The 23618-nt window shown below is 46.5% G+C and overlaps 1 protein-coding gene across 7 annotated transcripts in view; it reads right to left on the reverse strand.

The window, feature by feature from the left end:
- LOC116331049 (receptor-type tyrosine-protein phosphatase mu-like) overlaps positions 1-23618 on the reverse strand; it is a 245930-nt gene that overhangs the window by 201714 nt on the left and 20598 nt on the right. For all 7 annotated transcript variants that reach the window (XM_039617696.1, XM_039617694.1, XM_039617693.1 and 4 more), the window contains exon 2: positions 13323-13436. In XM_039617696.1, coding sequence (XP_039473630.1) covers positions 13323-13436 — 114 coding nt within the window. The remainder of the gene's footprint in view (positions 1-13322; positions 13437-23618) is intronic.

Here is a 23618-nt window from a genome sequence, read left to right on the forward strand (position 1 = left end):
TGTGTGTCACAGGGATCCCAGGGGCTATGTTGTCTGGGGGCTTTTGCTCCCTGGTAGGGTCTCCCATGGCAAATTGGTCCTGGGTGAGGGACCAGACAAAGAGCGATTCAGAAGACCCGTATGAAAAGAACATCGAGGGAACAGTTTACCCTGCCCGGGATAGGGTTACGGGGCCCCGCCCTGGAGCCAGGCCCGGGAGGGTGCCCGAGGGCGGCGCCTGGTGGCCGGGCCTTAGTCCATGGGGCCCGGCCGGGCACAGCCCGAAGAGGAGACATGGGCCCATCCTCCCGCAGGCCCACCACCCGCAGGAGGCGCCATAGGGGTCGGGTGCAATGTGTGTCGGGCGGCGGCCAGGAGCGGAGGCCCTGGCGGACCGATCCCCGGCTGCCAAGACTGGCAATAGGGACATGGAATGTCACCTCTCTGGTGGGGAAGGAGCCTGAGTTAGTGCGTGAGGTTGAGAAGTACCGGCTAGATATAGTCGGGCTCACCTCTACGCATGGCTTGGGCTCTGGAACTAGTCTCCTGGAGAGGGGCTGGACTCTGTCTCAGTCTGGGGCGGGCTGGGGTGGGTATGGCGGGCTGGGGTGGGTATTCTAATATCCCCGGCTTGCTGCCGGCACGCTGGGGTTTTTCCCAGTGGATGAGAGGGTTTGTTCCCCGCGCCTCAGGGTCGGGGAACGGGTCCTGACTGTCATCTGCGCTTATGCGCCGAGTAGCAGTTCAGAGTACCCAGCCTTCTTAGAGTCCCTGGGGGGTGCTGGAAGGTGCCCCACCTGGAGACTCTGTTGTCCTACTGGGAGACTTCAATGCTCACGTGGGTAACGACAGCGAGACCTGAGGGGCGTGATTGGGAGGAACGGCCTCCTGATCTGAACCCGAGTGGTGTTTTGTTATTGGACTTCTGTGCAAATCACAGTTTGGCCATAACGAACACCTTGTTCGAACATAAGAGTGTCCATAAGTGCACGTGGCACCAGGATGCTCTAGGCCGCAGGTCGATGATCGATTTTGTAATCGTATCACCAGACTTGCGACCATATGTTCTGGACACTCGGGTAAAGAGAGGGGCTGAGCTGTCAACTGATCACCACCTGGTGGTGAGTTGGATCAGGTGGCGGGGGAGGACGCTGGACAGACCCGGTGCACCTAAACGCGTGAGTGAGGGTGTGCTGGGAACGTCTAGCAGAGGCCCCAGTCCGCGAGATCTTCAACGCACACCTCCGCAGAGCTTCAACAACATTCCGAGGGAGACGGGGACATTGAGTCCGAATGGACCATGTTCAGCGTCTCCATTGCCGGGCTGCTGCATTGAGCTGCGGCCGCAAGGTGGTTGGTGCCTGCCGTGGTGGTAATCCCCGAACCAAATGGTGGACACCAGAGGTGAAGGGAGCCACCAGGCTGAAGAAGGAGTCCTATCGGGCTTGGTTAGCCTGTGGGACTCCAGAGGCAGCTGACAGGTATCGACAGGCCAAGCGGAATGCGGCTCGGGCAGTGGCTGAAGCAAAAACTCGGGTGTGGGAGGAGTTCGAGAGGCCATGGAAAAAGACTTCGGACTGCCTCGAAGAGATTCTGGCAAACCGTCAGGCGTCTCAGGAGGGGAAAGCGGTGCTCTACCTGCACTGTGTATAGTGCTGGCGGTGCGCTGCTGACGCCGACTGAGAAAATTGTCAGGCGGTGGAAGGAATACTGAGGACCTCCTTAATCCCACTGACACGTCTTCCGAGGAGGAAGCAGAGTCTGGGGATGAGGGAATGACCCGCCAATTTCTGGGGTCGAGGTCACTGAGGCAGTTAAACAACTCCTCGGTGGCAGAGCCCTGGTGTTGATGAGGTCCGCCCGAGTTCCTGAAGGCTCTGGACGTTGTAGGGCTGTCCTGGTTGACACGCCCTACAATGTTGCGTGGAGATCAGGGGCAGTACCCCTGGACTGGCAGACCGGGTGGTGGTCCCCATCTTTAAGAGGGGAGACCGGAGGGTGTGTTCCAACTACAGGGGATCACACTCCTCAGCCTCCCTGGGAAAGTCTATGCCAGGGTGCTGGAAAGGAGAGTTCGTCCGTTAGTCGAACCTCGGATACAGGAGGAACAATGCGGTTTTCGGCCCTGGTCGCGGAACACTGGACCAGCTCTTTATCCTCTCGAGGATACTTGAGGGTGCATGGGAGTTTGCCCAACCAGTCTACATGTGTTTTGTGGACTTGGAGAAGGCATTCGACCGTGTCCCTCGGGGTGTCCTGTGGGAGGTGTTGCGGGAGTATGGGGTGTCTGGCCCACTGCTACGGGCCATTCGATCCCTATACAACCGTTGTAAGAGTTTGGTTCGCATTGCCGGCAATAAGTCGGACTTGTTTCCGGTGGGTGATGGGCTCCGCCAGGGCTGCCCTTTATCACCGATTCTGTTCATAATTTTTATGGACAGGATTTCTAGGCGCAGCCAAGTGGCGGAGGGCTTCCACTTCGGTGGCCTCAGAATCTCATCTCTGCTTTTTGCGGATGATGTGGTTTCTGATGGCTTCATCGGGTGGGGGCCTCCAGCTCGCACTGGAACGGTTCGCAGCCGAGTGTGAAGCAGCAGGAATGAGGATCAGCACCTCCAAATCTGAGGCCATGGTTCTCAGCCGGAAAAGGGTGGAGTGCCCACTCCGGGTCGGGATGAGTTCCTGCCCCAAGTGGAGGAGTTCAAGTATCTCGGGTCTTGTTCGCGAGTGATGGGAGAAGGGAGCCGGAGATCGACAGACGGATTGGTGCTGCGGCTGCAGTGATGCGGACGCTGCACCGGTCCGTCGTGGTGAAGAGGGAGCTGAGTGTAAAAGCGAAGCTCTCAATTTACCGGTCGATCACGTCCCGACCCTCACCTATGGCCACGAGCTGTGGGTAGTGACCGAAAGAACGAGATCGCGGATACAAGCGGCAGAAATGAGCTTCCTCCGAAGGGTGGCTGGCCTCTCCCTTAGAGATAGGGTGAGAGGTTCGCCATCCGGGAGGGGCTCAGAGTAGAGCCGCTGCTCCTCCACATCGAAAGGAGCCAGTTGAGGTGGTTCGGGCATCTGACAAGGATGCCCCTGGGCGCCTCCTGGGTGAGGTGTTCGGGCATGTCCCACCGGGAGGAGGCCCTGGGCAGACCCAGGACGCGCTGGAGAGATTATATCTCTCGGCTGGCCTGGGAACGCCTTGGTGTTCCCCGGATGAGCTGGAGGAGGTGGCTGGGGAGAGGGAGGTCTGGGCTTCTCTGCTTAGGCTGCTGCCCCCGCGACCCGACTTCGGATAAAGCGGATGAGGATGGATGGATGGAAATAAAGTTTAAAGTGGTAAGGGTGTTGTTTGCATTGAAGTATAAACAGAAATACGATTTATAAATAAGGTGTAATGTCCATGAGTGTTGGCAGTGCAGTTATCCTCCAATCAGGGTGGAGGTAGGGCATGTTTGACAGCCTGTGGGTAAAAACTTCTGTTGAGTCTGTTTGTCTTCGACCTGATGGACCTGTAGCGTTTACCAGAGGGAAGGGGAAAAAGTGAGTGTCCAGGGTGCGAGGGTCTTTAATGATGATGCTGGCTTTCTGCTGAAGTCTGCCAGTATAGATGTCTCTGAGGGGAGTTAGTGAAGTGCCGATTGCCCGCTCTGCTGCCCTCACCACCCGCTGCAGTTTCCTCTTGTCCTCCGCAGTGCAGCAGTTGAACCAGAGTGTGCAGCAGTAAGTCAGAATGCTCTCAATGGTGGAGCGGTAGAAGTTTACTAGCAGTCTTTGGGGTAATTGAGCCTGACGTAGTTTCCTGAGGAAGTACAGCCTTTGTTGTGCTTTCCTACCTGGTGGGAGATGTTTGTGGACCAGGTAAGGTCGGCCGAGATGTGGACTCCGAGAAACTTGAAGCTTTCTACCCTTTCTACCTCCTCCCCATCAATGTAGAGGGTAGAGTGCTCAGATCGCTTTGTTCTTCTGAAGTCGATTACCATCTCCTTGGTCTTGGCTGTGTTCAGATGCAGGTTGTTGTCGTCACACCATTGGTTCAGATGCTGAACCTCCTCTCTGTACGCTGAATCATTGTTGTTGTCGATCAGTCCTATGACAGTGGTGTCATCAGCAAATTTTATAATGGTGTTACTGGTGTGGATAGTTGAACAGTCATGGGTGAAAAGTGAGTATAGGAGGGGACTGAGGACACACCCCTGTGGGACACCCACATTCAGAATGAGGGTGGAGGAGGTGTGCTCTCCCATTCTGACGTTCTGGGGTCTGTTGCTCAGGAAGTCCAGTATCCAGCTGCACAGTGAGCTGCTGAGTCCTAAGTTGCTTAGTTTATTAACCAGTTTGTGGGGTTGAACTGTATTGAAGGCAGAGCTGAAGTCCACAAACAGCATTCTCACATAGGTGTTACTACAGTCCAGGTGTGTGAGGGCTGTGTGAAGAGCTGTTATTATGGCGCCCTCTGTCGACCTGTTTGCCCTGTATGCAAACTGGTGTGGATCGAGGTTTGCAGGGATGGCAGCTTTAATGTGGGACATGATGAGCTGTTCGAAACATTTGGCAATTATGGGTGTTAAAGCAACTGGACGATAGTCATTCAAGCAGCTCACTGTGTTCTTCTTGGGCACTGGAACGATGGTGGCTGACTTAAGGCAGGATGGTACTACAGACTGTAGCAGTGAGAGGTTGAAGATGGTGGTGAAAACCTCTGCTAGTTGGTCTGCACATGCTTTAAGCACTCTACCAGCTACACCGTCAGGACCAGCTGCTTTCCTCGCGTTGACTCTGCGCAGTGTGGCTCTGACCTGGTGCTGCTCCAGCTGGATGGGAGCGTCGTCCCTCTCTGTAATGGCAGGATGGGTGATGGTGTCCCTGTTTTCTTGGTCAAAGCGGGCGAAGAAATGGTTTAGGGTGTCAGGTAAGGTGATGTCTGGGGAGTTGGTTTGTGTGAAACTGTCTTTGTAGCCAGTGAGTGTCTTGATCCCCTGCCACATGTTTCTGGAGTTCTTTGTGTTAAAGTGTTCCTCGATGCGCTGTTTGTATTTGCGCTTGGCTTCTTTTTATGCCTTTAACCAGAGATTGGCGTGCCTCTTTGTAGACTTGTTGGTCTCCTGATTTGAAGGCGCTGTCACGTGCTCTTAGTAGGGCTCTCACCTCACTGTTGAGCCATGGCTTCTGGTTTGGGAACACTTTAACAGTCTTTGTTGTTGTTACGCCTCAGTACAGAAGCTGATGTATGAGAGTACGGCAGATGTGTGGCCCTCCAAGTCTGATCCTTCTGCAAATACACTCCAATTCGTGTTATCAAAACAGTCTTGTAGGGCCGTGGTGGCTTCCGCGGTCCACACTCTTACTGATTTTTCAGATGGTTTTTGTCTTTGAATTAGAGGTTTATAAGCAGGGATCAGGGACAAAGAGAGATGATCAGAGAGTCCGAGATGAGGCAGGGGGGTGGCCTTGTAAGCATCTGGGATGTTGGTGTAGACCTGGTCTAGTGTGTTGTTTTCCCTCGTCGGAAAGCTCACGTTTTTAAAGAATCCAGGCAGGACAGATTTCATATAGCAGATAACGTTAAAAATATTCTACAATATTCTGCAATTTTGCATAATTTTAATAAAGTTTAAATTTCTTTAGAATATTCTTGTCCGAGGTCATTTAAGTAAAAAAAAAAAAGTAGACTGGTGCGTAATAAGCGAATGAATAATGCAAAATTTGAGATTTGAGATGGGAAACTGTTCTTGAAGTACACAGAGACAGAGAGAGCTGTGCACGAAGTGTGATTTTATCGTGGCGGAAGCAAAACAGCAAAAGTAAGGGAAGATTAATGACGATATTTATCAAATGTGAAGCGTAGTTTGGATCTTCTTTTGCTGCTGGTTCAGTGAATTTTGGTCAGAGAAAGATAAAACCTGCAGCTCAGAATCTAGCACAAAAAAGACATAAACACAGCGCGGATCCGCCACATCAGAATCAGCGAGCTGTCGGCTTTCAGCCCCAATGGCGTGTCCGTGTACGGGCAGTCGGGTGAGAAAGCTGAGAAAGAGAAAGCTGATTCTGATGCGTCGGGTCCGCTCTGTGTTTACGTCTTTGTGTGGAATCTGTTTACCCGCTCTCATTTGCTGTTTGGTGATTGTTGAAATAGTTTTTGAGCTTTATCGCTTTATTCAACCTACTCGCCTCTCTCTATCCACCTGCACTTTCAACTGGACCACGGCCAATCAGAGAGGTCTCGCCCCTAACTATCTCTGATTGGTTTAGACCACGATAGGGACATAATGTGTGTCTGTTGTTGACCACACGGAGACTTTCAAAGTTGCGGAGACTTTTCTTTTCTTTATTTTTGTTACTCAAACAGTTTGTCGCACCATTGAAAACTTTGGTCACATTTGCGACCAAATTGGTCTCACTCTAGAGTCCTGCCCTATGAGAAAGCACTTTGGCGACAGTGGGAAGGAAAAACTCCCTTTTAACAGGAAGAAACCTCCGGCAGAACCAGGCTCAGGGAGGGGCGGGGCCATCTGCTGTGATTGGTTGGGGTGAAAGAAGGAAAACAGGATAAAGACATGCTGTGGAAGAGAGACAGAGATTAATAACAGATATGATTCGATGCAGAGAGGTCTGTTAACACATAGTGAGTGAGAAAGGTGACTGGAAAGGAAAAACTCAATGCATCATGGGAATCCCCGGCAGCCTACGTCTATTGCAGCATAACTAAGGGAGGATTCAGGGTCACCTGGTCCAGCCCTAACTATATGCTTTAGCAAAAAGGAAAGTTTGAAGCCTAATCTTGAAAGTAGAGATAGTGTCTGTCTCCTGAATCCAAACTGGAAGCTGGTTCCACAGAAGAGGGGCCTGAAAACTGAAGGCTCTGCCTCCCATTCTACTTTTAAATACTCTAGGAACAACAAGTAGGCCTGCAGTGTGAGAGCGAAGTGCTCTAATAGGGTGATATGGTACTACAAGGTCATTAAGATAAGATGGAGCCTGATTATTTAAGACCTTGTATGTGAGGAGCAGGATTTTGAATTCTGGATTTAACAGGAAGCCAATGAAGGAAGCCAAAACAGGAGAAATCTGTCTCTCTTTCTAGTCCCTGTCAGGACTCTTGCTGCAGCATTTTGGATTAACTGAAGGCTTTTCAGGGAGTTTTTAGGACATCCTGATAATAAAGAATTACAGTAGTCCAGCCTGGAAGTAATAAATGCATGAACTAGTTTTTCAGCGTCACTCTGAGACAGGATATTTCTAATTTTAGAGATGTTGCGCAAATGGAAGAAAGCAGTCTTACATATTTGTTTAATATGTGCATTGAAGGACATGTCCTGGTCAAAAATGACTCCAAGGTTCCTCACAGTGTTACTGGAGGCCAAGGTAATGCCATCCAGAGTAAGAATCTGCTTAGATACCATATTTCTAAGATTTTCAGGGCCAAGTACAATAACCTCAGTTTTATCTGAATTAAGAAGCAGAAAGTTAGCGGCCATCCAGGTCTTTATGTCTTTAAGACATTCCTGCAGTTTAACTAATTGGTGTGTGTTACCTGGCTTCATGGACAGATAGAGCTGCGTGTCATCAGCATAGCAGTGAAAAATTTATGCTATGTCTTCTAATGATGCTGCCTAAGGAAGCATGTATAATGTAAACAGAATTGGTCCTAGCACTGAACCCTGTGGAACACCATAATTGACCCTAGTGTGTGAAGAGGACTCTCCATTTACATGTACAAATTGGAGTCTATTAGATAGATATGATACAAACCACTGCAGTGCAGTACCTGTAATACCTACAGCATGTTCTAATCGCTCTAATAGGATATTATGGTCGACAGTATCGAACGCTGCACTGAGGTCTAGCAGGACAAGCACAGAGATGAGTCCACTGTCAGAGGCCATAAGAAGATCATTTGTAACCTTCACTAAAGCTGTTTCTGTGCTGTGATGAGCTCTGAAACCTGACTGAAACTCTTCAAATAAGCCATTCCTCTGCAGATGATCTGTTAGCTGTTTGACAACTACTCTTTCAAGGATGTTTGATATGAAAGGAAGGTTGGAGATTGGCCTATAATTAGCTAAGACAGCTGGGTCTAGAGATGGCTTTTTAAGTAAAGGTTTAACTACAGCCAGCTTGAAGGCCTGTGGTACATAGCCGATTATTAGAGATAGGTTGATCATATTTAAGATTGAAGCATTAATTAATGGCAGGACTTCTTTGAGCAGTTTTGTAGGTTTGGAGGAATTAATTATTGAAGTTAACTCAGAAAGATCAATTGGAGAAAAAGAGTTTAACTTAACATCAATGGTACTAAAAGTAGCTGTAGATAATATTACATCTGTGGGATGATTATTGGTAATTTTTTCTCTAATGATAAAAATTTTATTTGTGAAGAAGTTCATGAAGTCATTACTAGTTAACGTTAAAGGGATTGTTGGCTCAGTAGAGCTCTGACTTTTTGTCAGCCTGGCTACAGTGCTGAAGAGAAACCTGGGGTTGTTCTTATGTTCTTCAATCAGTGACGAATAATAAGATGTTCTGGCTTTGCGGAGGGCTTTCTTATAAAGCAGCAAACTATTTCTCCAGGCTAAATGATGATCCTCTAAATTTGAAGATCTCGGGCTCGGGCCTTCTTTTCTCTCAAAGGCCCGAGCGAGTGCTTCAAAGTCTCTGCACCTGAGACATGGCTCCACCTCCTCTTTCTCGCTATCGTCCAATCAGACCATAGGCAGAAAGAGAAACAAAAACACACACAGCACCCGTTCGTGTCCTGGCATTTCTCCTGCTCGTTAACCTCCCGCCCCCTCTCACCTGTGGGCCAATCACATACGACCCCTACCATCTGTAAACCAATCACATCACACCCAGCGCACACACGCGCCCAGATGGAGGCAGTAATTCTATTACCCGAGCTGTACCGAGACGTGAGGAGAGGCAGCTGCACCGTATTTACTCTCTCTCTCTCACACACACACACACACAGCAGGAAGTGTGTGTGTGTGTGTGTCTGTGTGTGTGTGTTTCCTGCTCTTAGAGGTTTATTTCAGGCGGCGAATGTGTGTTAAACTTTCTGAAAGCATCCACAAAAACGTCAGACTGAATCCCCGTCCAACAGGTTTAAAGGAGCAGTCCCACATTTACTTAAATCGGCCAATGGGGAGCTGGTGTGTCAGCGTGACCTCTCCTCTGATTGGTCGGATTTCAGCTGCAGTGACTCCATGTGTTTAAACTCCCTGAATGAGGCTTTAATTGGTTTTGGCAGGATGCTGATAGTGGCTTTATACGCTCCACACACACACACACACACACACACACACACACACACAGACACAGACACACACACACAGAGTCATGTTCAAAGAGTGAATCTCCTGCATGCCGACACACTAATTAACCCAAAACACACACGAGCGCGCGCGCGCGCACACACACACACACACACACACACGCGTGCGCGCAGAAACACACACAAACATTCACACACACACACACACACACACACACACACACACACACACACACACACACACACACACACAGAGTTTTCTTTTCTCTTATTTGCCTGTGAAACAGTCCAAACTTTAAACTCTCTTCTCTCCCTCACCCACCTTTAAACACTGTTTACCTGCAGCTGTGTGTGTGCGTGTGTGTGTGTCTAATCTCTTTTCAAATTCACTTTAAAGCCACAAACTGTGTGTCTGCACACTTGTGTGTGTGTGTGTCTGTGTGTGTTGTTTACAACAGCTTGTATTTTTTTAGCACACACGCTCAGAGAGAGAAAAGTGGTTTTGACCTCCAGGTCTCTTTGACACAGAAAGGCATTGTGGGAGTTATCACACAACAGACAGACCGAGTGTGTGTGTGTGTGTGTGTGTGTGTGTGTGTGTGTGTGTGTGTGTGTGTGTGTGTGTGTGTGTGTGTAGTATATATATTTGCCTTGGAGCCTCCCTGCGTGTGTGTGTGTTTGCTGTGTACAGCTGGCAGTGAGCTGATAACAGCCCTATTAGAAATATTAATATACCCTGAACCCCACAGAGACACACACACACTCACCAAAAAGCATGTGTGTGTGTCTGCATGTGTGTGCGTATTCCCACCCTTATTGGAGCAAAAAGCAGAAATAAACAACGACCAGAGAACCTCATAAAACCAGAACCAGCAAACAGCACCACCACAGCACCTGTGAAGAACCAGTGGGCCGCACCTGAGGCGGCTGCAGGTTCTGATAGTCTTTAAATGGACTTGGGTCATAGTCCTCCTGCAAATGAACTAATTAAAAACTGGCCTGAAACAGCAGAATGAACCTGTAGAGCAAAGTGTGGATTACTTACAGTTAACCTTCATGTTGACCTCATTATGAACCCTAAATGACAAGCCACGCCCCTAATAATGCAAACTTTAAGCCTTAATGAAATGTGAACAGGTGTTATAATGGGGGAAATTAACTCTAAAGACCCAAACAGTGCTTATTTCTGCTGTAGGGGTGTCCTGCCTGATCCTGGTTCGATTGAAGATCTCTTTTTAAAAGGGGGTCAGATCACTGGTGTTCTCTCTCTAATATCATAGGTGCAAATAAATTGTTCACCTGGATGGTTCTCCTGTTCTTACTCACAGAATCCTTTAGTCAGGTTAGACTGTGTGGAGATCAGGACTGGACACTGCTGGGTTGTATTTATTATCCTTTATTTATATGGGTAAAAAGTCTCATTGAAATGTACACCTCATTTCCAAGAAGGAGCTGGTTAAAGCCCAGACTCTGTCGGGTTCAGGCCTGTTTTCTCACAGCTCTGGAAACGTGCCCTGATATTCCTGTTGTCACTGTTGGCTGCAGGTCTGACTGACCCAGCTGTTAATAAACTGAGTAAATGGGTTGTAGAAATGGACCGGACTAACAGAACTGGAAACACTGAAAGGCTCTGAAGTCTGTTATTAATGAACATCTGGTTTTCAACTTTACAAACTAGAAGCAAACCTCAGGAACATCTTCCACTGCCTCAACTGCTTTCCCTGCAAAACTAATAATTACTGTACTGTTGGCTCACTGCACTCAGCTGCTTCAGCTGGTCTGTAAGGAAGCTAAATATATCCGTGATGTCATGGTATGACCAGCATCTGATCTGGTCTGGACTCGTTTATTTTTAGCTGACCAGACGTTCTAGTCACCAAAGAGTAAGGTCAGCAAAGTTGCTATCCAGGATCAGGTTAGATGATCTAAAAATCTCAGCTGGAACAGGCTGACGATGAAGAGGGGACGAAGTTTAACACCCTCGCTCAGCTCGTTGTGAGCAGTAACAAACAGCTACAACTGAGGAGTCAGAAAGAAATCAGAGCAAGAAACATATTCAGTCCAGAGGCTGAGACAGTGTGTGTATGTGTGTGTGTGTGCAGCAGGAAAGGGTATTAGGGAAGATTACTGTTGTTCACACTGACAGCAGAGAGAGAGCCGGCGCTACATGGCTCAGATTAGATTGAACTTGTACCATTTATAAGAACATTAAATGGAGCCTGCAATCACTGGTCAATCGATGCTTCGCTGCAGCTCAGTGTGTGTGTGTGTGTGTGTGTGGAGTATTAAACCAGACCACTTTCACTGGAGAATGCTGTCTGTGTGGAGTTTTTCCTCCCACCGATATCACATGCAGAAGTCCCTTTGATAAAGTGTCTGTTTTTAGAGTAAAGGCGGTGGGATGACGCTGGTCCTTGGCAACCTCGGACACAGACAGAAGAGAGACATGCGCCCAAACACACCAGAACAAATATTAAGCACTTCCTGCTATTGGCCTGAAACATTATATTTGATTTAACGAATTAGATGTGAGCTGCTGAAACAGAAACGAGCTGAGATCACTCCTGCATGTTACTGCTTTGTGTCTGTGCTTCCATGAAGCTCCACATGTTCCAGATGTTTTAGCACTGACTGTCTCCAGATCAGTGAGGTTTATTAACAGCTTTAACAAAGGGCCACAGTGCGGCAGTGAACTCTGACCCGATAACAGCCGTCTCTGCTGGAACCCATCACCTCCGAACAGAACCTCAGCTTCTGATTGGTCAGTTTTTCCTCCGACGCGAGCTCGGGCTGGGAGAAGGCTGAGTTTGGTCTCTGCTGTGTAGGGTATGTTAGATTTAATGCCCTGTGTCGTCCTGCACACTGCTCCGCACATCAGCCGGGAGGAGATCGAACCAGGAGGAGGGTGTGTGTGTGTGTGTGTGTGTGTGTTTGTGTCCACTGGGAGAGAAGCTGTTTGCTCTCTGATTGCTTGGATTGGCTGCAATTAGTCACACACACACTGAAACACACAAAAATCCTCTTTTATTAGAAAAGAGTGAAGGTGACAAACTCTCCTCTCACCACCTCCTCCTCCTCCTCCTCTATAACTCACATTGAACAGGACAGTAACCACCTCCTTTCTGTGTGTCCTCGCTCAGCCTGTCTCTCACGTGATTGGCTCTGTGATTTAAGAGTGCTGCATTCTCATTCGTCAGCAGGGTAACCTCTGTGAGCATGTGACAAACGGCGGCTTGCTCACACACACACACACACACACACACACACACACACACACACACACACACACACACAGTGGCAGGTCAATAGCAGATAACAGGAAGGCTGCAGCAGCGTTTCCCTCAGTGCTGCCTTCAGGTGCAAAGCGCTGCAGTGCTGTGTTTAAGGACCTGTACAATTGTTGATTATAGTGAGAACACTCCCTCTCTGTCTGGTTATGACTGCCGTCCTCGGCTGCTCGGGAGGAATTACTGTCACGCCCGAGGTTAGCCTAACTGACCGTGTTACAGGTGTGTGGCACGCAGTGACAGGTAACGCCGCTTGGCGTGCAGAGCAGAAAGACGCCATTTAAAGGGCGTCGGTGTGAAGCCCATGTGTCTGACAAAGGGTTGGGGGCTGGTTGTAGACCAACATGTACACAGCTCGGTCTGGCGCTCTGTGATTGGATCAGGCTGGCACCTGGTTAATGAAGCCATTTCCCCTTAAGTGCAGCGTTCCTGCTTTCAGGACTCCAGAGTTTGTTTTCAGACCCAAGCAGCTCTTCGAGCTGTTTAACAACATACCCGGAGGTTTGCACCTTGTTGTAAACTCTAAATACTTCTAAGCCTCGGCTCATCAAGTGCAGGATTGGTTAAATGAGCAACAGCAGAACTGTAGAGGCAAAGATATGCTGATGACCAATGTATGTGTGTCACAACACAAACGTACTTCAGGGTTTTTAAGAGTCAGAGGAAGACATGCATGCACCACCAGGACCCAGCTTCAGGAGACACAGAATGGTTCCCTGAGGAACACCCAGGGAACCTTCGAGCTGCAGGAGGACTGCGGGTCCTGACGGTGCTTTCAGAAAGACAAACAGTACCTGCAGGGATCCAGGGGGTGGCCGATCGGTCTCGGGTGTCGCCCTGCTCCCAGTCAAAGTCGTCTTCTTTGGACTGGACCAGCATGCAGTCAGGAGACCGACCAGATAGACAGGCTGAAAAAGAGACAGACGGGTGCTCAGTTACCTTACGTGAAACCACAGACAGGATTACAGAAAAACTGTTCCTGAAGGCCCCGGCTTTAAGGCTGTGGACGGGGTTCTCTGATCCATGAATGTCAGGGGAACTGTGGGCTTTGAGTGATTTCTTGGAACCATTTCCAAAGATTGTACAGCAGACAAAAAACAAGTCTGGATTTTCTCTGATCCACAGAGGCTCAAATATCTACGGACAGCCCCACTGACGATGGGATAAACATTGGTTGGCGGCAGAAACCTGGCTGGATCTCACGCATATGAGCAGAGTTAATGAGTTCATCACCTCCATCACAGCAAGTTCCACCTAAAGACTTAGACACGGAGATGCTGCATACTAATGACACATTAATGCGACCACAGGATCGACTACACTGTGTTTACAGAACCTGATCAATACGATCATTTCTTCTTCAGTGGTTTAGAAGTGAGGCTGTTATTTTCCCCTCTCTCTATTTGGATGATATGAAATGAATCTTATGATTATTGTTATGAACTGTGGAAAATGAGAAGTAAAGAGTAAAAGGTCATATTAATACTAAACCTGCGATATGAACCCTTCCACTCCATACTTTAAATTAACCAGGTGAGCAGTCTACAGTCTGTGTTCTCTCGCTGTCTTCCAGCCGATGAAGAAACAGAAATTAGAGCTGGTGTAGAAACACTTGCTTGGATGCTGGAACTGATTTAAAATCATGCAGTTCCTTCTTTCTCCACTGTTAATGCTTCAAACTGTCAGCACATCGGTTACCTGTGGGCCCTCATACATCAGCTGGAGCATTAACCACATATTTATTTCTTCAAGTCTCTTCCTCCCACATGACCCCCACAGCCCCCTACAGGACCCCACAGGACTCTGGGTGTAGCCTGTTGTTGAAATAATTACAGAGAAAGTTTAATCAGCTCTGAAGACTCTGCTTCTCACTTTGTACCTACATGTGATGATGTATTCAGAGTAACTGGGTCACGCGTGTTTGTACTGCGTTTAGTTCCATTACAGAAACAGGCACCAACATCCTCAGAGTGAAGCAGGAAACCAGAACGCTCGACCAGTAATCAGCGAATCAATCACCTCATTGATTAATCGCTTCATCGATGCAGACGTTCAAGTCGCACTTCCATCTTGTTTCTCGCTCGTCAGCAGAGAGCAGCTTGTAAACATATAACGTTCTTCAGAGTGAGACAGTTCCAGTTCATTACCATTTCCCAGCATGCCGTCTCACACACACACACACACACACACAGTGTGTAAGTGTGTGTGTGTGTGTGTGTGTGTGTGTCGGCATGAATGGAGGAATTTAGACAGAGGAAGGAGGAGGTTTACATCTATTATCCTCGTGTGTGTGTGTGAGGAGCTGTCATCTGAAAGCGTTGACATTAAATAGCGGGAAGGCTCATTTTCTTTCTTTGTAACAGAAGGCACATTAAACACACACACACACACACACTCGTCCCGCTGGGCAGTGTTAGCTCATCAACAGATACCAGACACAATCTGTTTCATCTGCTTCTATCAATGTGCATCTATATAACACACACACACACACACACAGTCAGCTCTCTCTCTCCCACAGAAAACCAATCTCAGCCTCATGATCGCCCAACACTGCAGGAAGAGGTGTGTGTGTGTGTGAACTGACTGTGACTCTGATGTGTGGCGATAAAGCAACAACACATGTAACCTTGGTTTTATTGGTTTTAATGTTTCAGGTCCACATCCTGCGTTTTATTCTACCAGAGCAGCTTTGCATGATTCACAGGTCAGATTAATCCTTCTTTGTCTGACTGGCTGCCCCTCTCCTGGCTTTCACAGAAGCTGCTGCTGTGTGCAGCATCTGAACACACACTATAAACCAGCTGACAAACAACATTTCTGAGTGACATGTCCTGATGCTCAATCATCCAGGTGAGGAAAAAGAAAATCCCCCAGAACGTTGGTTCTGTTCACCTGGACATCTTCAGTGGGAGGAACGTTTCATAATCGTCATCATTATCATCACCATCAGGTGACTCCTTCAGTCTCAGCTGACTGCAGGTTTCCAACCTTATAAACAGTAATGACTGACACCAGCAGCACTGACTAACAACAGGCTGTGAGGTCGGTTTATGATCATTAACATGCAAAAAGACCACTGACCACCGATCAAAGATCATTGATTAAAGATTACTGATCAATGGCCATGAGTACCATTCACAGAGAGTTGGGGAATGTCTGCAATCACAGCACTCCTCAAACCAGCGTTCCTCCCTGTCCAGGATGTTACATCCTCATCATTGAAAGAGTGTCCACTGGTCTGTAGGTGTAAATGGACTGCAGAGTCCTGGCCTGACGAGGTGGCTCTGGTGTTTGGTTTCCCCGATGTATAAATCGTGACAATCCTCCTGGCACTTTACAGTTTTTCACTGCCAAGTTGGCTCCCAAATGGCAAGGACAATACCGGGTGGTGCAGCAGGCTGGTCCAGTAGTTTTGGAGGATTTGGGGGAGGATATGAAAGTAGTCCATGTCTCAAAACTAACACCTTGTTATCCCACAGCCACACAACTGGAGGAGCAACAACAACACCATTTGCGAGAAATATTTGAAGAGGAAACTCTGGATGAGAACTTTTTGGGCTTTCCAACACCAGCACTAATACTGGGCTAACATCTGGGTATCCTGAGGAACGTAACAGCAAAACAGGCGGGGAGGATCAAAACAAAAACTTGCTGACATTTGTAATCAATAATGAAGAGGAGGACACATCACAGCACGAAGAACTAATATGAAATGATAAAAAATAATAATATTACTCAGGCTAGGAGTCACCTTTCCTTAGGGGAGGAGTGTGGTGATCACCAGATCCAAGTCCTGTTAGCAGCTGATGCGGTTGATTGTTGGTTTGGTGCTGCATGGTACTTTTAGCTTAATGAGCTAGACTGGCATGGACAGGAGAGAGTTAGGGTTTTTTCCTTTCTAAATGAACTGCGTTAACTGATCAGTCATGAAAGGTCAAACCACAGGTGAAGGTGCAGGTAAGGATCACCTGCAGGAACCTGCTGAGCTTCAACACTCATGTTTTCACCAAAGGAAGTAAACAGCTAGAACACAGAGGGGTGCACTTGATTTACAACACTGTCGCTCTCACACCGTCCACATTTACTCTGACAGCAGTACTGTACATCAGCTGTATTCAGTCCAACTGAAACACGTTCTCACATTGATCTTGTTTCTACATGCGTGGATGTAAAGCTGCTTACGGCGAGCTCGTCTGACGCTCGCCGTCTTCCTGTCTGTCCGTCCCGCTCCGTTTGTTTGCCCTCGTCTCATCACAGAAAACAAAGCTGAGAGTTTCAGAGGGAGCACACGCTGTCGGGCATTCTTCTTCTTCGCCTCGACTCGCCTCAACAGGAAATGACACAAACACACACACACCTCCAGGGATCTCTCTCTGTCTCTCTATCTCTCTCTCACACACACACACCCTCCTGTGTGTGTGTGTGTGTGTGTGTGTGTGTGTGTGTGTGTGTGTGTGTGTGTGTGTGTGTGTGTGTGTGCATGCCGGCAGAGTGATGACAGAGAGCAGAAAACACAGCCTGAGGGTACACACACTCTGCCTTGTGTGTATGTGTAGCAGGTGTAATTAATCATAATGTTCAGTGATCGATCGCCTGCCCTCTTTATTCTCCGGTCTTCTGATCAATAACTGTGAGTCGTCGTCTCCTAAAACTTGTATCAGGAGTTTTAACCCTTTACAGATGAACCCAAAGTCTAATTTCAAAGTGCACACCTGTGTCAGTGTCCAGTCAATAATCAATAAAGATCACACTGACCTCAGACCAAATCAATCAACTAAACCAGGTGTGTCCCGCCCACACACAGGTGACCCAGCTGGTCTTGATAGATAATGTCCCCGTTCATAACGCCACCTGTTTCAAGGCTTAAAGTCTACATGATTAGGGGCGTGGCCTCTGTGACTGACAGGTGGCTATAGCTGCTAGCTGTCTGCTAGCTTCACCTGAACTGGACCTCTGGAGCAATTTAAATTTGACCAATAACACAGCAGGTAAAACAAGTGTTGAACTTTCTAAGTAAATATATTTCTAAAGGTGTTCCTGGCATGAAATGTTGGTAACGAGCCATCAAACCACGATGATCTTATGTGTAAGAGCGAGACATGATGCAGGAAAACCAGATACATGTCATGATGGGTAAAACCAGTGAGCCCTACGAGACCGGCAAACCTTATTGTTTCAAAGTCACCAAAGGTTCCACTGAGAACGTCTGAACTACCGAACGTTCCACTGAGCACTGCTGGGGCCATGATCCACAAGTGGAACCAACACTTCACCTGAACCCGCTGACGAGCAGGAGCTCCACACAAGATGTCACTTATGGAAGCTGCAGAAAGACCTGAATCAGAAAAGCTCTAAGTAGAGCACTGGCATGTATGCACGCTCACCACAAAAGACTCCAGAACATCTACGAAGGTGGAGCTCAAGTTTGGCTGAGAAAATTTCTGGGATTTTGATTGGATGATACTGATCAGCAGGTATCTGTGACTGTGTGATGCTACCATTCACTCTGAAGGCGGCTAAATGTTACCAAACCATCCCATGACCTGCCCAACGGTATTTAGACTCAGGTTCAGCTTATCAATGGTGAGATAGTGAGTTTATTCTAAAAACAGAGAAGAAGAAAAACTACAAACCCGCCAATCAGAGCGCAGGAAAGGAGAGAACATGAAGAAGAAAAAAGTGAAGAATTAAAAAGAAACGCGATGAAGAATCTGAGACAAAAGATCAATGAACCATTTAAAAGACAGAGAAAAGGAATGAGTCCAAGGAGAAAGAAGAAAACTGAATTTAACCAAACATGAAATAAATAAATAAATGACATAAGGTGAGAAATATCCCAACGACGGGACAGAAATAGAGAAACTGTTGCAGTTCAGTGAATGTCGAGCAAAAACAGGAAGACAGAAACTGAGACGACCTCACGTCACTCGCTGTTTCATGTTCTACCTGACTGATAAGAAACCATCAAACACAGGAGGCAGACAGAAGGAGCAAGGATTTCTGCTAAAGAAAGAGAAAATGACACAAGGAGAGGAAACATTCGAAGAATCCGGAGGAGAAACAACTGGAGGAGGTCGGCAGGCCTCCCTCCCACACTCGGGCTCTGAGCTCCTCTCGCGGGAGCAGCCGGACTCCTTCGGACTCCGCAGAGATCTGATAACATTTCGCTGATCTGCTGGTGGGCCGGATTAGACCTCTGCTGCTGCTCTAATCCAGCCTAATCTGTCAGCAGCCGGCCAATCACACAAGGCGAGGGCTGGCGCTGCGCCTGGGTGGAGCCGCCCTTGCCCTCCTCTCCCTCTCTCTCTGAAGTATGCGAGGCTGAATAAAGCCATCTGGTCCTGATTAGGAAAATGACTCGTTTGTGGTTTTGTCTCTAAAGCTCCTTCAGCCTCCTCCGAGTTTTTATTAACAACTCAGACTGAAAAACTTTCTTTAACTCTTTGATCCTTGAATGTGAGAGCAGCTCAAAGTGAACAAACTTTATTTAAACCAGGAGACGTGACAAAGACCTTGTCAGAGCAGGAAGGCGAGCTGCATGAGGCCACGGCTTAGTCCTGGATGACGACTCAGCACGGCCGACTGCTGTGAGCTGGGCACCGTGCTGAGGCGCAGGGCCGGGAGGTGAAGCTTGACGTCTACCCTCGAGGCCAATGAGCTTCCATTGAACTGTGTCTCCTCAGCCTCGGGGGAGACGAGGAGCTCGGAGTAGAGCTCTATTTCTCCACTGAAAGGAGCAGCTGAGGTGATTCAGTGTCACTGCTTGGACACTGCTAGCATATTGGACAGGTTTTTGACGGGGCTCCCACACAAACACAAAGCAGAGGTTGAAGCATCGCCAAACATGCTTCCAAACCAAAGACTAGAAAATATGATCAAGCATGTCTAGCCTTTAGCTTCACCTGCACAACGGTGGTGAGAAATAGTAGGTATCCAAGGTAGGTATCCCGACAGAATATGTTTCCCCTGCGTCGGCAGCACGCGCTGGGCTCACCCAAATCACAGTATCCCACATTCTCGATTTATGGTTTACAAACACTTCTTATAATGAAATTTTGGTGATGTTAGCTCTTTATACAGTAAAGTTAGAATGGGATACAAACAATATCAGGCTGATCCTGCTACAGTTTGGTCCCCTGGTTCAAATCACAGACAAACAGTATCCCACAGCTGTTTATGTTTTTGAACCCATTTTGCACAGAGAGGCAGTTGTACAATACAAATGTATTGAGTGTTGAATATTCTTACACAGTAAAAAAAGAAAGAAAAGAAAAAACAACTATAGGTAAAATAGAGCTGGGCGATAGAACGATAACGATATGTATTGCGAAATAACTTTTTCTCGATAGAAAAATTAAACTATTGCGATAGGCCTCATCTCCCCAATCCAAATTAAGTAGCACAGAGCCAAACCAATCACAGCACAAGTGCCAAGGCGCACATGTGTATTTGTTTTTGCAGCCGTGCAGCCCGGGTAATAAAGGAAAGGAGTTTGCCAACTAGAGAAAAATCAACCGAGAGCGTGAGCGAAGGTTACCGAAGAAAAAACCGATGATGGTTCCAATGCCGGAGAGCTTGTCGAACAGAAGGGCCACAGAAGTTCCGTAGTGTGAAGGTATTTCGCTATTTCAAGTCTGACAAAAACAGAGTAGCGCGACTGTAAATTGTGCCGAAAGCAAGTCTGGAAATACAATAAAGCGGTGCATGCTCAATCTCTGACTGAAAGCGCTGATTCGTCATTCGGCTTTTGTCAGACTAAAGTCACTGTTAAAACTGTTTGAAAAGCTAAGCTATACAACAAGGAGAGATTGAGAATTTCCTTTTAGTTCTCAGTTTATTTGATATTGACAAAAGTTAGTCAATTTTGTCTGTTCTTCTGTAAAACGACCTAAGATTTATTTTTAGAATTAATATTTTGTTTCTAAGTGGAATTGACAATTTAGTGGTCTGTTTGTTTGTTCTATTTTGGAACTTAAACGCTTTAGCGGCTGCCTTTTGTGTAGTTCGCAATATTTGCCTTTATTTATCTGAAACTGAAGTCTCATGTTCCTTAAGTACATCTGCCCTGTTGAACTTATTATGGGAAATAAATATTTAAATTAAAACAAGCTGCTGATTATTTCACATTTTACTTGTGAGCAACGGCACATTTAAATCTTACAAATATAGTTATTTGGCTTATATCGTGATATATATCGTTATCGCCTGAAATGAAAAAAACATATCGTGATATGAAAAAAATCTTATATCGCCCAGCTCTAAGGTAAAATAATTATAGCATAAAGCTGGTTTGTTTCGTGGTTTATTTTATTGCAACCCGTAATTTATTGCAGTTTACTTTTATGTGTTTAATTGTTTACTGCAGTGGAGTTTGAAACAAAATATGGGTAAAACAAAGGGGGCCTAGCAACAACACATCACTGGAGCTGAAACAAGTTTAACTCTGAATTTGATTTTAGGGATGAAGCAGTGATTGGATCAGGAAACTGAGTGATGTCAGCCTCAATGAGCATCCCGCCGTAGCAAAGGAGATCTGTGTGTGGTGGATGAGGAGGAAAAGGCAGGAGTGCCTCAACAAAAAAACAACCGAAGAAGAAGAAGAAGAAACAGTGAGACACAGGAGAGCTGAACAAACCACGTGAGAAACCTGGTCTTCATTTTTCAACTTTGTTGTGTTTCTGGATGGTCATGTGATCTGAGACTGCAGAGAGCATCTGAAACCTTCTGACTGTCTCTCTCTCTCACACACACACACACACACACAGAGTCTGTTGTTCGGTAGTACCACTGCTGAGTGATCAGAGGAATGTTAAGTACGCTGCAGCTTCAGGAGGTTTTCTCTCAGACTGACTCCAGTATCAGCGAGCGGCTGGCTCACGCTTCACATGTGTGTCAGCACAAACACAGTAAAAACAACAGAACTCAAAGACATTAAAGGAACCACAGCTTGAACCAACCAAGTTTTACTCTGGACATTTATTCCAGAGTGCAGATTGTCTAAAAGCCCAAGATCAGATCACACATGATCACAGCATCAGGTTTATACAGCTGCATTGTTCTAGCCAAGCTTTTATTATGAAACCTGACATTTTATTTTGAAAAACAGACAGTGAGCTGCACATGTAAAACAACACAACAGTTGGAGGAGCAGACAAAGATCCCCAACACACACCTTAACACAGTGGTGGTCGTAGGTGGGATTAAAATAACTCCGGTTGTCATCATTAATGTCACATGATGGAAGAAAATGGGACTTTTTCCCTTCATCTCTCAGTGACCCAGACCAACCGTGGACCTTTGGACTACCACCTCTGACGCTGCCGTTCACCTAAAGCTTTAATATGCATTTTATGCTATTCCTGTGTATTAGTGACACTGACCTAATATTTTTGTCTTATTTTCTGTCTTTTATGTGAAGCACTTTGGCATACCATTGGTTTTTAAATGTGCTCTATAAATAAAGTTGTATTGTACTGTATGTAGGGCTGCTCGATTTTGGCAAAAATGATAATCACGATTATTTTCACTGAAATTGAGATCTCGATTATTTGACGATATTTATTTAACAATAACAATATATTGAATAATGGCTTTAAAGATTGTCAAAAAATAATCTAAAATAGTGTGCAAATACTGATTACAGTGCAAATGTTTGCAATATAAAAAATAAATGAAAAATGTAAACATCTATGTTTAGTGAACTTCAAAATACTGCACAATATTTGATCCACGTCTGACTCCGCGAACCCATAATGTTTCCACCAATGTTCCCTCTAATATTTCATGTGTCTGAGCGAACACACAAACTCCCTGAGCGTCCCTTGGACCACTGTGAGCGACATCAGACGTGTGCACTGTGGTCAGGCCAGCATCTAATCCATCCAAGTTACATGGTTTATTAAAATAATCAAATTACAGCATTTACATTTATGTTAGACTACTTTTAATTAACTGCTTTAGCCCACTCACAATGAAAATTTAAAAAATCCTATTCATGACCTGTGTAGTATGTTAACACTATTGGAAGTAAAAATAACTTGAACTCCAATTTTGAAAACACAACTTTCTTTCTTTCTTTTTTTTTTCATAAAGCTCTGACTTGTATTATGAGTCTGTGGTCTGGGAGAGAGTCTGTAACTCTGTCTGCAAAATACAGCATATAATGACCAATGCTGGGCAATTAATTATATAGTTACTACTTCAAAAAAGTAACTCAGTTTGGCAAACAACAAAGTTTTTTGCAGCTATTTTTTTTTTAATGCAGCCAAGGCGTTTTTAAATAAACATTTCAAACTATTTACAGAACAATCAGCTGTTCTGCAAAAAATAATTTCTGTCCACTATGAGATAAAGGAGAACAACAGCCTGATACCTGCAGGTGTGACAACAGCAGATGTATCACTGCTGTAACACCTGTAACATTCAGCAGCCGCCTCATTGTTCTGACACACACAACAAAACTATTGACTACACTACACACTAACTACACAAGATTTGCGCTAAACGTCTCAAATCTCTCACATCTCAGAACACCGCCGTCACTCCTAAAACTTCCCCCCGTTTCTTAACAACTAGATGCCACGTTGCCATATCATTTTTTGATTGGTCGACACGGTACTTTTTTCGACCAATAGGAAAGGGTGGGGTTTTTTTGGTTTTGTTTTTGCTCACAGGTGCAGAGCGCTTTCGAGCGTTTTCCTTATAAAACGCCGTTTTTACCGTTTCTTCCCGCAGTAAATATAAACGACAGTATTCAGGAAGAAAACCAAACATTGCAGATATTTTTATCATAACTCTGGTTTTACGTGGCCGATCAACACAATTTAAAAACTGGTATAAAGTCCACACTTTGTCCGTCAGTTGTTCCGTCTGTCCTGCTCACATCTCCAATGGTTGGACACGTTGTCATTAATGTGGCTTCACTGCACATCAGCCACGCCGCTTTGCTAGCTAAAACACCGGTGTCGGCACGTAAGGACGCTGTCATAGCCTGTCAGCGACGTTGATTGGCTGCGTATATACGAATGTGAATCGCATTATTGGCTGGACTATGGGATAAGGTGGCATCGTTCTAATCCCATACAGGA

The sequence above is a fragment of the Oreochromis aureus genome, linkage group 9, assembly GCF_013358895.1.
Source record: "Oreochromis aureus strain Israel breed Guangdong linkage group 9, ZZ_aureus, whole genome shotgun sequence".
Taxonomy (NCBI): domain Eukaryota; kingdom Metazoa; phylum Chordata; class Actinopteri; order Cichliformes; family Cichlidae; genus Oreochromis; species Oreochromis aureus.